This window comes from Patagioenas fasciata, chromosome 36, assembly GCF_037038585.1.
Source record: "Patagioenas fasciata isolate bPatFas1 chromosome 36, bPatFas1.hap1, whole genome shotgun sequence".
NCBI lineage: Eukaryota > Metazoa > Chordata > Aves > Columbiformes > Columbidae > Patagioenas > Patagioenas fasciata.
In genome coordinates this window covers 3,504,499-3,516,652 of record NC_092555.1, presented here as the reverse complement: position 1 = coordinate 3,516,652, position 12,154 = coordinate 3,504,499, and the positions used below count along the sequence as shown (strand labels likewise).

Here is a 12,154-nt window from a genome sequence, read left to right as displayed (position 1 = left end):
CTCGGGTTTTGGGTCGGGAAGCGGCGCTGCCCTCAACCAACATGGCGCCGGCGCCGCGGCGTGACGTCACTTCCGCCCTTCCCTCCCTCCCTCCTCCCTCCCTCTGCGGCCCCTCCCGCTCTGCGCACGCCGCGCTGTTCCCGCTCCCTCCCCCCCCCCCCCCCCCGCGCTGTTCCGCCCCGCGCCGCCCCCCCCCCCCGCCGCGCTGCGTCTGCCCCAGCCGCAGGATGGAGGTGCTGAACCAGGTGCGACCCCCCCCGCCCCCAAAATACGACCCCCCCCCCCAAAATACGACCCCCCCCTATAATTAGGGACCCCCCCCCACCCTTCTAACCCCCCCCCCGAAAAAAAAAACGGCGTTAATGCGGCGTTGGGGGCTGGAAATGGGGGGGGGGGATTGATGGGGTTGGGGGGGGGGAATCGATTCGATTTGGGGGGGAATTAATGGGGGGGTGCAGCTGAATTGGGGGGGCCACACGTGGTTTTTGGGGGGGACGTAATGGGGGGTTAATTAATTGGGGGCGCCTGCATTTGTTGTAATTAGGGGGGGTTAATTAGCACGGGGGGGGTTGGGGGCGATTTGCCCTTGGGGGGGAGGGGAGGGGAAGGGAAGCGGGGGGGGGGGGGGTTGGTGCCGCATCATTGGGGGGGGGGGGGATGATGCAGCAACAAGGGGGGGGGGATCCACAAGGAGCCCCCTGGGGTGTGACGTCAGCGTTGCGTCACGCGTGACGTCACGGGCGTCAACAAACCGGCGGGGGGGAGGGGAGGGGGTGACACCCCCCCCACCCCCAGTGCTGCCCTTGAGGGGGGGGCGGGGGGGGGGTTGACTCTCGGACACCTGGGTCCCCTCTCCCGGACGCCTGGGTCCCCTCCCCCGGACTCCTGGGTCCCTCCCGGACGCCTGGGTCCCTTCTCCCGGACTCCTGGGTCCCTTTTCTGGACACCTGGGTCCCTTTTCTGGACACCTGGGTCCCTCCCCCGGACGCCTGGGTCCCTTCTCCCGGACGCCTGGGTCCCTTTTCTGGACACCTGGGTCCCCTCTCCCGGACTCCTGGGTCCCCTCTCCCGGACTCCTGGGTCCCTCCCGGACGCCTGGGTCCCTTTTCTGGACACCTGGGTCCCTTCCCCGGACGCCTGGGTCCCCTCTCCCGGACGCCTGGGTCCCTTTTCTGGACGCCTGGGTCCCTTCTCCCGGACTCCTGGGTCCCTCCCGGACTCCTGGGTCCCTCCCGGACGCCTGGGTCCCCTCCCCCGGACTCCTGGGTCCCTCCCGGACGCCTGGGTCCCTCCCGGACGCCTGGGTCCCCACGAGGGTCCGTGTCCCCCCAGTTGGTGGCCGGGGGCCAATTCCGGGTCATCAAAGAACCCCTGGGGTTCCTCAAACTGCTCGAGTGGGTGAGTTGAGTGACCCCCCCAAACCCCCCGGGACCCCCAAGACCCCCCTGGGACCCCCAAGACCCCCCCGGGACCCCCAAGACCCCCCCGGGACCCCAAAACCCCCCAGCCCCTCCCAAAACCCCCCCAGGACTCCAAAACCCCCCAAACCCCCCAAGACCCCCCCGGGAACCCCAAGACCCCCCGGGACCCCCAGGACCCCCCAACCCCCTTCCCCAAAACCCCAGGACCCCCCCCAACCCCTCTGGGACCCCCAAACCCCACCCGGGTCCCCCAAGACCCCCAGGACCCCCCAACCACCCCTGGGTCCCCATAACCCCCCAGGCCCCCCCCCAATCTCCCCCGGGACCCCCCAGGACCCCCAAAATCCCCCAGGACCCCCCCACCCCCCATGGGTCCCCAAAACCCCCTGGGACCCCCAGGACCCCCCTGGGCCCCCTCCCCACCCCCCTGGGCCCCCCCCATCCCTCCCCACCCCCCTGGGTCCCCAAAACCCCCCAGGACCCCCCCCGGGACCCCCCGCCCCCTTTGGCCCCTATGGAGCCCCCCCCAATACCCCCTGACCCCCATGTTCCACCCCCCCTTCCACCCCAATCTGGGTCAGCACCATAATCCGGATTAACGGGGGGGGAGGGGAGGGGGGGAGGGGCCGCCCCGAGGGGGGGGTGATAGGGGTGGGGGGAGGTGCCTGACCCCCCTTTGACCCCATTGACCCCCCTTTGACCCCATTGACCCCCCATGACCCCTCCTGACCCCCCATGACCCCCCCTTGACCCCTTGACCCCAAGACCCCCCCTGACCCCCAAGACCCCCTTGACCTCCTTTGACCCCCTTGACCCCTTGACCCCAAGACCCCCCTCTTGACCCCCATGACCCCCCTTGACCCCCAAGACTCCCCCTGACCCCTTGACCCCCCTTGACCCCCAAGACCCCCCCTGACCCCTTGACCCCAAGACCCCCCCTTGAGCCCCCTGACCCCTTGACCCCCTGACCCCCCATGACCCCCCTGACCCCCCATGACCCCCAAGACCCCCCCGACCCCCCCCAGCCCTTCCCGCCTCCCCCCCCGGGTGACTGGGGGGGTTGTGACCCCCCAGTGACCCCGTGACCCCCAGTGACCCCGTGACCCCCGGTGACCCTGTGACCCCTGGTGACCCCCTGACCCCCTTGACCCCTCCTGACCCCCGTGACCCCCCATGACCCCCAAGACCCCTCCTGACCCCCCAGCTCTTCCCATCCCCCCCCACCCGGGGTGACTGGGGGCACTGTGACCCCCGGTGACCCCGTGACCCCCGGTGACCCTGTGACCCCTGGTGACCCCCTGACCCCCCTTGACCCCTCCTGACCCCCAAGACCCCCTGACCCCCCCTGACCCCCCCTGACCCTTCCTGACCCCCCATGACCTCCAAGACCCCCCTTGACCCCCAGGACCCCCTTTGACCCCTCCTGACCCCCCATGACCCCCCAGCTCTTCCCATCCCCCCCACCCGGGGTGACTGTGGGGGCTGTGACCCCCGGTGACCCCGTGACCCCCGGTGACCCCATGACCCCCGGTGACCCCGTGCCCCCAGCTGTTCTCCATCTTCGCCTTCGCCACGTGCGGGGGGTACTCGGGGTCCCTGCGCCTCAGCCTCGAATGCCCCCCCCCCAACCGCACCCACGGGCCCCCCCTCACCGTCAGCTTCGGGTACCCCTTCCGGTGAGGGGGGCTGGGGGGGAGGGGCTATGGGTTCATATGGGGGGGATGGGGGGGGCTATGGGTTCATATGGGGGGGATGGGGGGGGGGCTATGGGTTCATATGGGGGGGATGGGGGGGGGGGGCTATGGGTTCATATGGGGGGGGTCTATGGGTTCATATGGGGGGGATGGGGGGGGGGGCTATGGGTTCATATGGGGGGGGTTGGGGGGATAGGGGGGGTCTATGGGTTCATATGGGTTCATATGGGAGGGGTCTATGGGTCATTTGGGGGGGCTATGGGGGGGATGGGGGGGTCTATGGGTTCATATGGGGGGATATGGGGGGGCTATGGGTTCATATGGGGGGGATGGGGGGGGTCTATGGGTTCATATGGGGGGATTGGAGGGTCTATGGGTCATTTGGGGGGGATATGGGGGGTGTTGGGGGGTCTATGGGTTCATATGGGGGGGATGGGGGGGGGGTCTATGGGTTCATATGGGGGGGTCTAGGGGTCATTTGGGGGTGGTTGGGGGGTCTATGGGTTCATATGGGGGGGATATGGGGGCGTCTATGGGTCATTTGGGGGGGTTGGGGGGGTCTATGGGTTCATATGGGAGGGGTCTATGGGTCATTTGGGGGGGCTATGGGGGGGATATGTGGGGGGTCTAGGGGTTCATATGGGGGGGGGTTTGGGGGGGATGGGGGGGGTCTATGGGTTCATATGGGGGGATATGGGAGGGGTCTATGGGTCATTTGGGGGGGCTATGGGGGGGATATGTGGGGGGTCTAGGGGTTCATATGGGGGGGGGTTTGGGGGGGATGGGGGGGGTCTATGGGTTCATATGGGGGGGATGGGGGGGTCTATGGGTTCATATGGGGGGGATGGGGGGGTCTATGGGTTCATATGGGGGGGATATGGGGGGCGTCTATGGGTCATTTGGGGGGGGTTGGGGGGGTCTATGGGTTCATATGGGGGGGATGGGGGGGTCTATGGGTCATTTGGGGGGGTTGGGGGGGTCTATGGGTTCATATGGGGGGTTTGGGGGGGATGGGGGGGTCTATGGGTTCATATGGGGGGGATATGGGGGACTTGGGGGGGTTTGGGGGGAGCTGGGGGGGTCTATGGGTCCATGTGGGGGGTTTGGGGGGGGATATGGGGGGTCTGTGTGTCCATATGGAGGGGTTTGGGGGGGCTGGGGGGGGTCTGTGTGTCCATATGGGGACCAGAACCCCCCGCCAATGCCAATAGGAGGGTCCCATCCCCTATAATCCCCTATACCCTCAACATAGGGACCTATAGATAAGGCAGGGGGGCTCTGTACCGCCTATAACTAAAAGGGGGGGCTCTGTACCTCCTATAAGTAAAATTGGGGGGGTCTGTACCCCCAATTTGTGACCGTGGGGGGGTCATAAACTCTGTTTCTCTCCAAACCCCCTATAACCGCAATGGGAGCGTCCCAGCCCCAATTGAGGTAGCGGGGCGGACTCTCCCATGTGCAGCGGGGCGGGGGGGGATCGCCCCTTTCTAGAATGGAAACGGGGGGTCCTACCCCCCCAAATCCGTGACCGGGGGGTTCGTTGTGCCCCCCCAGGCTGCACCAGCTCTGTGCCGCCCCCCCCAATGCCAAGAGGAGGGTCCCATCCCCTATAATCCCCTATCCCCACAATATAGGGACCTATAGATAAGGCAGGGGAGGTCTGTACCTGCTATAATTAAAAGGGGGGGCTCTGTACCTCCTATAAGTAAAATTGGGGGGGTCTGTACCCCCAATTTGTGCCCGGGGGGCTCACAGGCTGCAGCAAACCTGTTCCCCCCCCAAAACCCCCTATAACCGCAATGGGAGCGTCCCAGCCGCTATTCCCGCAATAGGGCGGACTCTCCCATGTGCAGCGGGGCGGGGGGGGATCGCCCCTTTCTAGAATGGAAACGGGGGGTCCTGCCCCCCCAAATCCGTGACCGGGGGGTTCGTTGTGCCCCCCCAGGCTGCACCAGCTCTGTGCCGCCCCCCCCAATGCCAAGAGGAGGGTCCCATCCCCTATAATCCCCTATACCCATAATGTAGGGAACTATAGCCAAGCAGGGGGGGCCTGTATCGCCTATAACTAAAAGGGGGGGCTCTGTACCTCCTATAAGTAAAATTAGGGGCGTCTGTACCCCCAATTCGTGCCCGGGGGGCTCACAGGCTGCAGCAAACCTGTTCCCCCCCCAAAACCCCCTATAACCGCAATGGGAGCGTCCCAGCCCCAATTGAGGTAGCGGGGCGGACTCTCCCATGTGCAGCGGGGCGGGGGGGGATCGCCCCTTTCTAGAATGGAAACGGGGGGTCCTGCCCCCCCAAATCCGTGACCGGGGGGTTCGTTGTGCCCCCCCAGGCTGCACCAGCTCTGTGCCGCCCCCCCCAATGCCAACAGGAGGGTCCCATCCCCTATAATCCCCTATACCCATAATGTAGGGAACTATAGCCAAGCAGGGGGGGTCTGTATCGCCTATAACTAAAAGGGGGGGCTCTGTACCTCCTATAAGTAAAATTAGGGGCGTCTGTACCCCCAATTCGTGCCCGGGGGGCTCACAGGCTGCAGCAAACCTGTTCCCCCCCCAAAACCCCCTATAACCGCAATGGGAGCGTCCCAGCCGCTATTCCCGCAATAGGGCGGACTCTCCCATGTGCAGCGGGGCGGGGGGGGATCGCCCCTTTCTAGAATGGAAACGGGGGGTCCTGCCCCCCCAAATCCGTGACCGGGGGGTTCGTTGTGCCCCCCCAGGCTGCACCAGGTTTATTTCGAGGCGCCGTCGTGCGGGGGGGGCCCCCCCGAGCGGGTGTTCCTGGTGGGCGATTACTCGTCGGCCGCTCAGTTCTTCGTGGTGGTGGGAGTGGGCGCGTTTCTCTACGCCCCCGCGGCCCTGGGGGGGTACCTGTTCCTGGGGGGGGGCTACCGGCCCGGGGGGCGGCTCCCCAGAGTGGTGAGTGGGGGGGGGGCAGTTGGGGGTCTTGGGGGGGGTCTGGGGGGGATTTGGGGGGGATTTGGGGGGTCTGGGGTGGGGGGTTGGGGGGGTTTGGGGGAAGTTTGGGGGGGTTGGGGGGGGTCTGGGGTGGGGGTTTGGGGGGGGTTTGGGGGGTTGGGGGGGTCTGGGGGTGATTTCGGGGGGTTGGGGGGGTCTGGGGTGGGGGTTTGGGGGAGGTTTGGGGGGGTTGGGGGGGGTCTGGGGTGGGGGTCTGGGGGGGTTGGGGGAGGTTTGGGGGGGTTGGAGGGGGTCTGGGGTGGGGGTTTGGGGGGGTTTGGGGGAGGTTTGGGGGGCTTGGGGGGGGTCTGGGGTGGGGGTTTAGGGGGGTTGGGGGGGTCTGGGGATGATTTTGGGGGGTTGGGGGGGTCTGGGGTGGGGGTTTGGGGGAGGTTTGGGGGGGTTGGGGGGGGTCTGGGGTGGGGGTTTGGGGAGGTTTGGGGGGGTTGGGGGGGGTCTGGGGTGGGGGTTTGGGGGGGTTGGGGGAGGTTTGGGGGGGTTGGAGGGGGTCTGGGGTGGGGGTTTGGGGGAGGTTTGGGGGGGTTGGGGGGGGTCTGGGGTGGGGGTTTGGGGGGGGTTGGGGGGGGTTGGGGGGGGTCTGGGGTGGGGGTCTGGGGGGGTTGGGGGGGGTCTGGGGTGGGGGTTTGGGGGAGGTTTGGGGGGGTTGGGGGGGTTCTGGGGTGGGGGTCTGGGGGGGTTGGGGGAGGTTTGGGGGGGTTGGAGGGGGTCTGGGGTGGGGGTTTGGGGGGGGTTGGGGGGGGTCTGGGGTGGGGGTTTGGGGGGTTTGGGGGAGGTTGGGGGGGGTCTGGGGTGGGGGTTTGGGGGGGTTGGGGGGGGTCTGGGGTGGGGGTTTGGGGGGGTTGGGGGGGTATGGAGGACTCTGATTTGGGGGTTTTGGGGGTCTGAGGGGGGTTGGGGGAGGTTTGGGGGGGTTAGGGGGGGGTTTGGGGGGGGTCTGGGGGTGGGGGGGACTCTGATTTGGGGGTCGGGGGGGGTCTTGGGGGGCATTGAGTTGGGTTGGGGGGGTGGGGGGGCTCGGCGATGGGGATTTTGGGGGGTTTCAGGGGGTTTTGGTGTCCCATGACCCCCCATTTTTCACCAGGATTTAGGGGTTGTAGCCACATTTTTGGGGAATTTTAGCCCATTTTTGGGGTTCAGGGGGTTTGCACCCCCCTGGGGGTTTCAGGGGGGGTTTAGTGGGGTATTTGGGGTCCCTAGACCCCCCTGTACCCCCACTTTTTCCCCAAGATTTGGGGACTGTACCCCCATTTTTGGTCTCAGGATGTCCTGGGTATCTCAAGGTGTTTCTGGGGTGTTTTGGGGGATTTTGGGGTTCAGGGGGCTCAGAGGGGTCTGGGACTTTTTGGGGGGGTTTAGTGGGGTATTTGGGGTCCCCAGACCCCCCTGTACACCCACTTTTTCCCTAAGATTTGGGGGCTGTACCCCCATTTTTGGTCTCTGGGTGTTTCAGGGGAGTTCCTTGGGAGTTTCTTGGGCGTTTCTGGGGCGTTTTGGGGCGTTTCTGGGGCGTTTTTGGGCGTTTTTGGGCGTTTCTGGGGCGTTTCTGGGGTTTTCGGGGGGGTTTTTTGGGGTTTTTGGGGTGCCCAGCCCCCCCCGACGCCCCGTTTGGCAGGACCTGGGGGTGACGGTGGCGCTGGCGTTCCTGTGGCTGGTGGCGTCGTGCGCCTGGGCGGCGGCGCTGGGGGACGTGGGTTCTACCCACATGTTGGGGGATTTACCCCCATTTTTTGGGTTCAGGGGGGTCAGAGCAGTCTGGGAACTTTTGGGGGGATTTAGTGGGGTATTTGGGGTCCCCAGACCCCCCTGTACACCCACTTTTTCCCTAAGATTTGGGGGCTGTACCCACATTTTGGGGCTCGGGGGTCTCAGGTTGTCCTGGGTGTTTCTGGGGCGTTTTGGGGCGTTTTTGTGGTTCAGGGGGCTCAGAGGGGTCTGGGCCTTTTTTGGGGGGTTTAGAGGGGTATTTGGGGTCCCCAGACCCCCCTGTACACCCACTTTTTCCCTAAGATTTGGGGGCTGTACCCCCATTTTTGGTCTCCGGGTGTTTCAGGGGAGTTCCTTGGGAGTTTCTTGGGCGTTTCTGGGGCGTTTGGGGGCGTTTCTGGGGCGTTTTTGGGCGTTTCTGGGGCGTTTCTGGGGCGTTTTTGGGCGTTTTTGGGCGTTTCTGGGGCGTTTCTGGGGTTTTCGGGGGGGTTTTTTGGGGTTTTTGGGGTGCCCAGCCCCCCCCGACGCCCCGTTTGGCAGGACCTGGGGGTGACGGTGGCGCTGGCGTTCCTGTGGCTGGTGGCGTCGTGCGCCTGGGCGGCGGCGCTGGGGGACGTGGGTTCTACCCACATGTTGGGGGATTTACCCCCATTTTTTGGGTTCAGGGGGGTCAGAGCAGTCTGGGAACTTTTGGGGGGATTTAGTGGGGTATTTGGGGTCCCCAGACCCCCCTGTACACCCACTTTTTCCCTAAGATTTGGGGGCTGTACCCACATTTTGGGGCTCGGGGGTCTCAGGTTGTCCTGGGTGTTTCTGGGGCGTTTTGGGGCGTTTTTGGGGTTCAGGGGGCTCAGAGGGGTCTGGGCCTTTTTTGGGGGGTTTAGAGGGGTATTTGGGGTCCCCAGACCCCCCTGTACACCCACTTTTTCCCTAAGATTTGGGGGCTGTACCCCCATTTTTGGTCTCCGGGTGTTTCAGGGGAGTTCCTTTGGAGTTTCTTGGGTGTTTCTGGGGCGTTTGGGGGCGTTTCTGGGGCGTTTTTGGGCGTTTCTTGGGCGTTTCTGGGGCGTTTTTGGGCGTTTTTGGGCGTTTCTGGGGCGTTTCTGGGGTTTTCGGGGGGGTTTTTTGGGGTTTTTGGGGTGCCCAGCCCCCCCCGACGCCCCGTTTGGCAGGACCTGGGGGTGACGGTGGCGCTGGCGTTCCTGTGGCTGGTGGCGTCGTGCGCCTGGGCGGCGGCGCTGGGGGACGTGAAGGCGGCCACGGCGCCCGGGGGGGTCCTGGCCCAGGTGTCCGGGTGCCAGCGCCCGGGGGGACCCCGGTGCCGGGCGCTGGGGGGGCCGCACGTGGCCGGGCTCAACACCAGCGTGGTGAGTGAGCGAACCCCGAAACGCGGCCCCCCGAGAACACCCGGAGTGGGCCAAAAATGACCCCGAAAGGGCCTCAAAACACCCAGAAATCACCCAAAAATCACCCCAAAACACCCCCCAAAACCCCCAATAACCCCCCCATAACCCCATAGACCCCAATAGCCCCATAGACCCCATAACCCCCCATAACCCCATAGACCCCATAGACCCCCATAACCCCCTATAACCCCAATACCCCCAGAACCCCCAATACCCCCATAGACCCCATAACCCCCTAGACCCCCATAACCCCCTAGACCCGCAATACCCCCAATACCCCCATAGACCCAATACCCCCATAACCCCCTAGACCCCCATAACCCCCTATAACCCCAATACCCCCATAGACCCCAATAACCCCATAACCCCCAATACCCCCATAACCCCATAGACCCCATAACCCCATAGACCCCATAACCCCCAATACCCCCATAACCCCATAGACCCCATAGACCCCAACACCCCCATAACCCCATAGACCCCATAACCCCATAGACCCCATAACCCCCAATACCCCCATAACCCCATAGACCCCATAACCTCATAGACCCCATAACCCCCAATACCCCCATAACCCCCAATGTCCCCATAACTCCATAGACCCCATAACCCCCTAGACCCCCATAGACCCCATAGACCCAATACCCCCATAGACCCCATAGACCCAATACCCCCATAACCCCCCATAACCCCATAGACCCCAATACCCCCACAACCCCCAATACCCCCAATACCCCCATAACCCCCAATACCCCCATAACCCCCTAGACCCCCATAACCCCCTAGACCCCCATAGACCCCATACACCCAATACCCCCACAACCCCCTAGACCCCCAATACCCCCACAGACCCCATAGACCCAATACCCCCCTAGACCCCCATAACCCCCTAGACCCCCATAACCCCAATACCCCCAATACCCCCATAACCCCCTAGACCCCCATAACCCCCTATAACCCCAATACCCCCATATCCCCCAATACCCCCCAATACCCCCCAATACCCCCATAACCCCCAATACCCCCATAACCCCATAGACCCCATAACCCCATAGACCCCAATACCCCCAATACCCCCAATACCCCCAATACCCCCATAACCCCATAGACCCCCATAGACCCCAATACCCCCATAACCCCATAGACCCCATAACCCCATAGACCCCCATAACCCCCAATACCCCCATAACCCCCAATGTCCCCATAACCCCCTAGACCCCAATACCCCCAATACCCCCATAGACCCCATAGACCCAATACCCCCATAACCCCCCATAACCCCATAGACCCCAATACCCCCATAACCCCCAATACCCCCATAACCCCCAATACCCCCACAACCCCCAATACCCCCAATACCCCCATAACCCCCAATACCCCCAATACCCCCATAACCCCATAGACCCCATAACCCCACATCACCCCACATCACCCCCCAGATCTTCGGGTTCCTGAACCTGGTGCTGTGGACGGGCAACGTCTGGTTCGTGTTCAAGGAGACGGGCTGGGGGGGGCTGGGCCCCCGCGCCCCCCCCCCGGGGGGTCCCCCCGAAAAGGCCCCCGAGGCCGGGCTGGGGGGGGGGTTGGGCCCCACGGAGCCGGGGTTCGGCCCCCCCGGGGGGGGGGTACCAGCCCCAGTACGGCCCGGGGGGGCTGGGGGGGGCCCCCGATGTGGGGTACGGCCAGGGGGGCCCCACGGCCTTCAGCAACCAGATGTAGGGTGAGTGGGACCCACACATGGGGGGTGACCCATAAGTTGTGGGGGGGCGACCCGTAAGTTGGGGGGGGGTGACCCATAAGTTGGGGGGGGTGCCCCGTAAGTTGTGGGGGTGCCCCGTAATATGGGGGGGGTGCCCCATAAGTTGGGGGGGTGCCCCATAAGTTGGGCGGGGTGCCCCATAAGTTGGGGGGGGGTGACCCATAATATGGGGGGGGCGCCCCATAAGTTTGGGGGGGGTGCCACATAAGTTGAGGGGGGTGCCCCATAAGTTGGGGGGGATTACTCCATAAGTTGTGGGGGGTGCCTCATGAGTTGGGGGGGCTGCCCCATAAGTTGGGGGGGTGCCCCATAATATGGGGGGGGCGCCCCATAAGTTGGGGGGGGTGCCACATAAGTTGGGGGGTGCCCCATAAGTTGAGGGGGGTGCCCCATAAGTTGGGGGGGGCGCCCCATAAGTTATGGGGGGTGCCCCATAAATTGGGGGGGGGTGCCCCATAAGTTTGGGGGGGTGATTGGGGATCTATGGGGGGGCCACCCCCTAAGTTTGGGGGGGTCATGGGGGGGTTATGGGGGTCTCAATGGGGGGGTAATTTGGGGGGGTTATGGGGGGTGACTTGGGGGGATATGGGGGGGACACCCCCTTAATTTTGGGGGGGTTATGGGGTCTCAATGAGGGGGATCTGGGGGGGTCTGTGGGGGGTTGACCCCAAAGTGTGGGGCAGCTTGGGGGGCTCTGACCCCCCCATCCCCCCCCCTCCCAGGTCCTCCGGCCCCACAGGGGGCGCTGCGCTGAGGAACCGCCGGGGGGGCGGGGCCTGGGGGCCGGGGGGCGGGGCCTGAGCCCGCCCCATAGCCCCGCCCCATAGATCCGTGCGCCCCATAGATCCGTGCGCCCCATAGATCCATGACCCGCCCCCCCCCCTCCATGGCCCGGCCCCACTTCTGCCCCACACACAATTTACCCCCCCCCCCCCCGGATCGTGCCCCACATCTGCCCCACATCTGCCCCACATCTGCCCCACATGTGCCCCACATGTGCCCCATAGCCGGGCCCTGCCAACCCCCCCCCGTTGTCTTTGTGCTGTGATCGTGACGTGTCGGGGGGGCCCCGAGTGCCCCCCAAGTGTGGGGCAGGGCCGGGGGTTGGGGGGGAAATAATGGGGGGGGGAGGGGGGAAATGTGTGGGGCTGAGCCCCCCCCCGGCCCCACGGAGGGGAATAAAGTC

At 65.1% G+C, this 12,154-nt stretch overlaps 1 protein-coding gene across 2 annotated transcripts; it reads left to right on the top strand.

The window, feature by feature from the left end:
- The first annotated feature begins 41 nt into the window (after positions 1-41).
- Positions 42-12,117, top strand: LOC139826207 (synaptophysin-like). Of its 2 annotated transcripts, XM_071801289.1 has the most exons (7): positions 42-245; positions 1,333-1,398; positions 2,970-3,097; positions 5,841-6,039; positions 8,976-9,170; positions 10,649-10,929; positions 11,691-12,117. In XM_071801289.1, the coding sequence occupies exons 1-7, from the start codon at positions 42-44 to the stop codon at positions 11,767-11,769; spliced, it is 1,152 nt and encodes a 383-aa protein (XP_071657390.1). In that variant the 3' UTR covers positions 11,770-12,117. The 2 variants fall into 2 exon arrangements, with proteins under 2 accessions (XP_071657390.1, XP_071657389.1); XM_071801288.1 differs by lacking the exons at positions 8,976-9,170; positions 10,649-10,929; positions 11,691-12,117 and adding an exon at positions 7,712-8,641.
- The last annotated feature ends 37 nt before the right edge of the window (positions 12,118-12,154 follow it).

Coding starts and splice junctions, on each gene's coding strand:
- LOC139826207 (XM_071801288.1), top strand. CDS start 42: ATGGCGCCGGCGCCGCGGCGTGACGTCACTTCCGCCCTTCCCTCCCTC. Junction 246..1,332: donor GGATGGAGGTGCTGAACCAG/GTGCGACCCCCC, acceptor GTGTCCCCCCAG/TTGGTGGCCGGGGGCCAATT. Junction 6,040..7,711: donor GGGGGCGGCTCCCCAGAGTG/GTGAGTGGGGGG, acceptor CCCGTTTGGCAG/GACCTGGGGGTGACGGTGGC.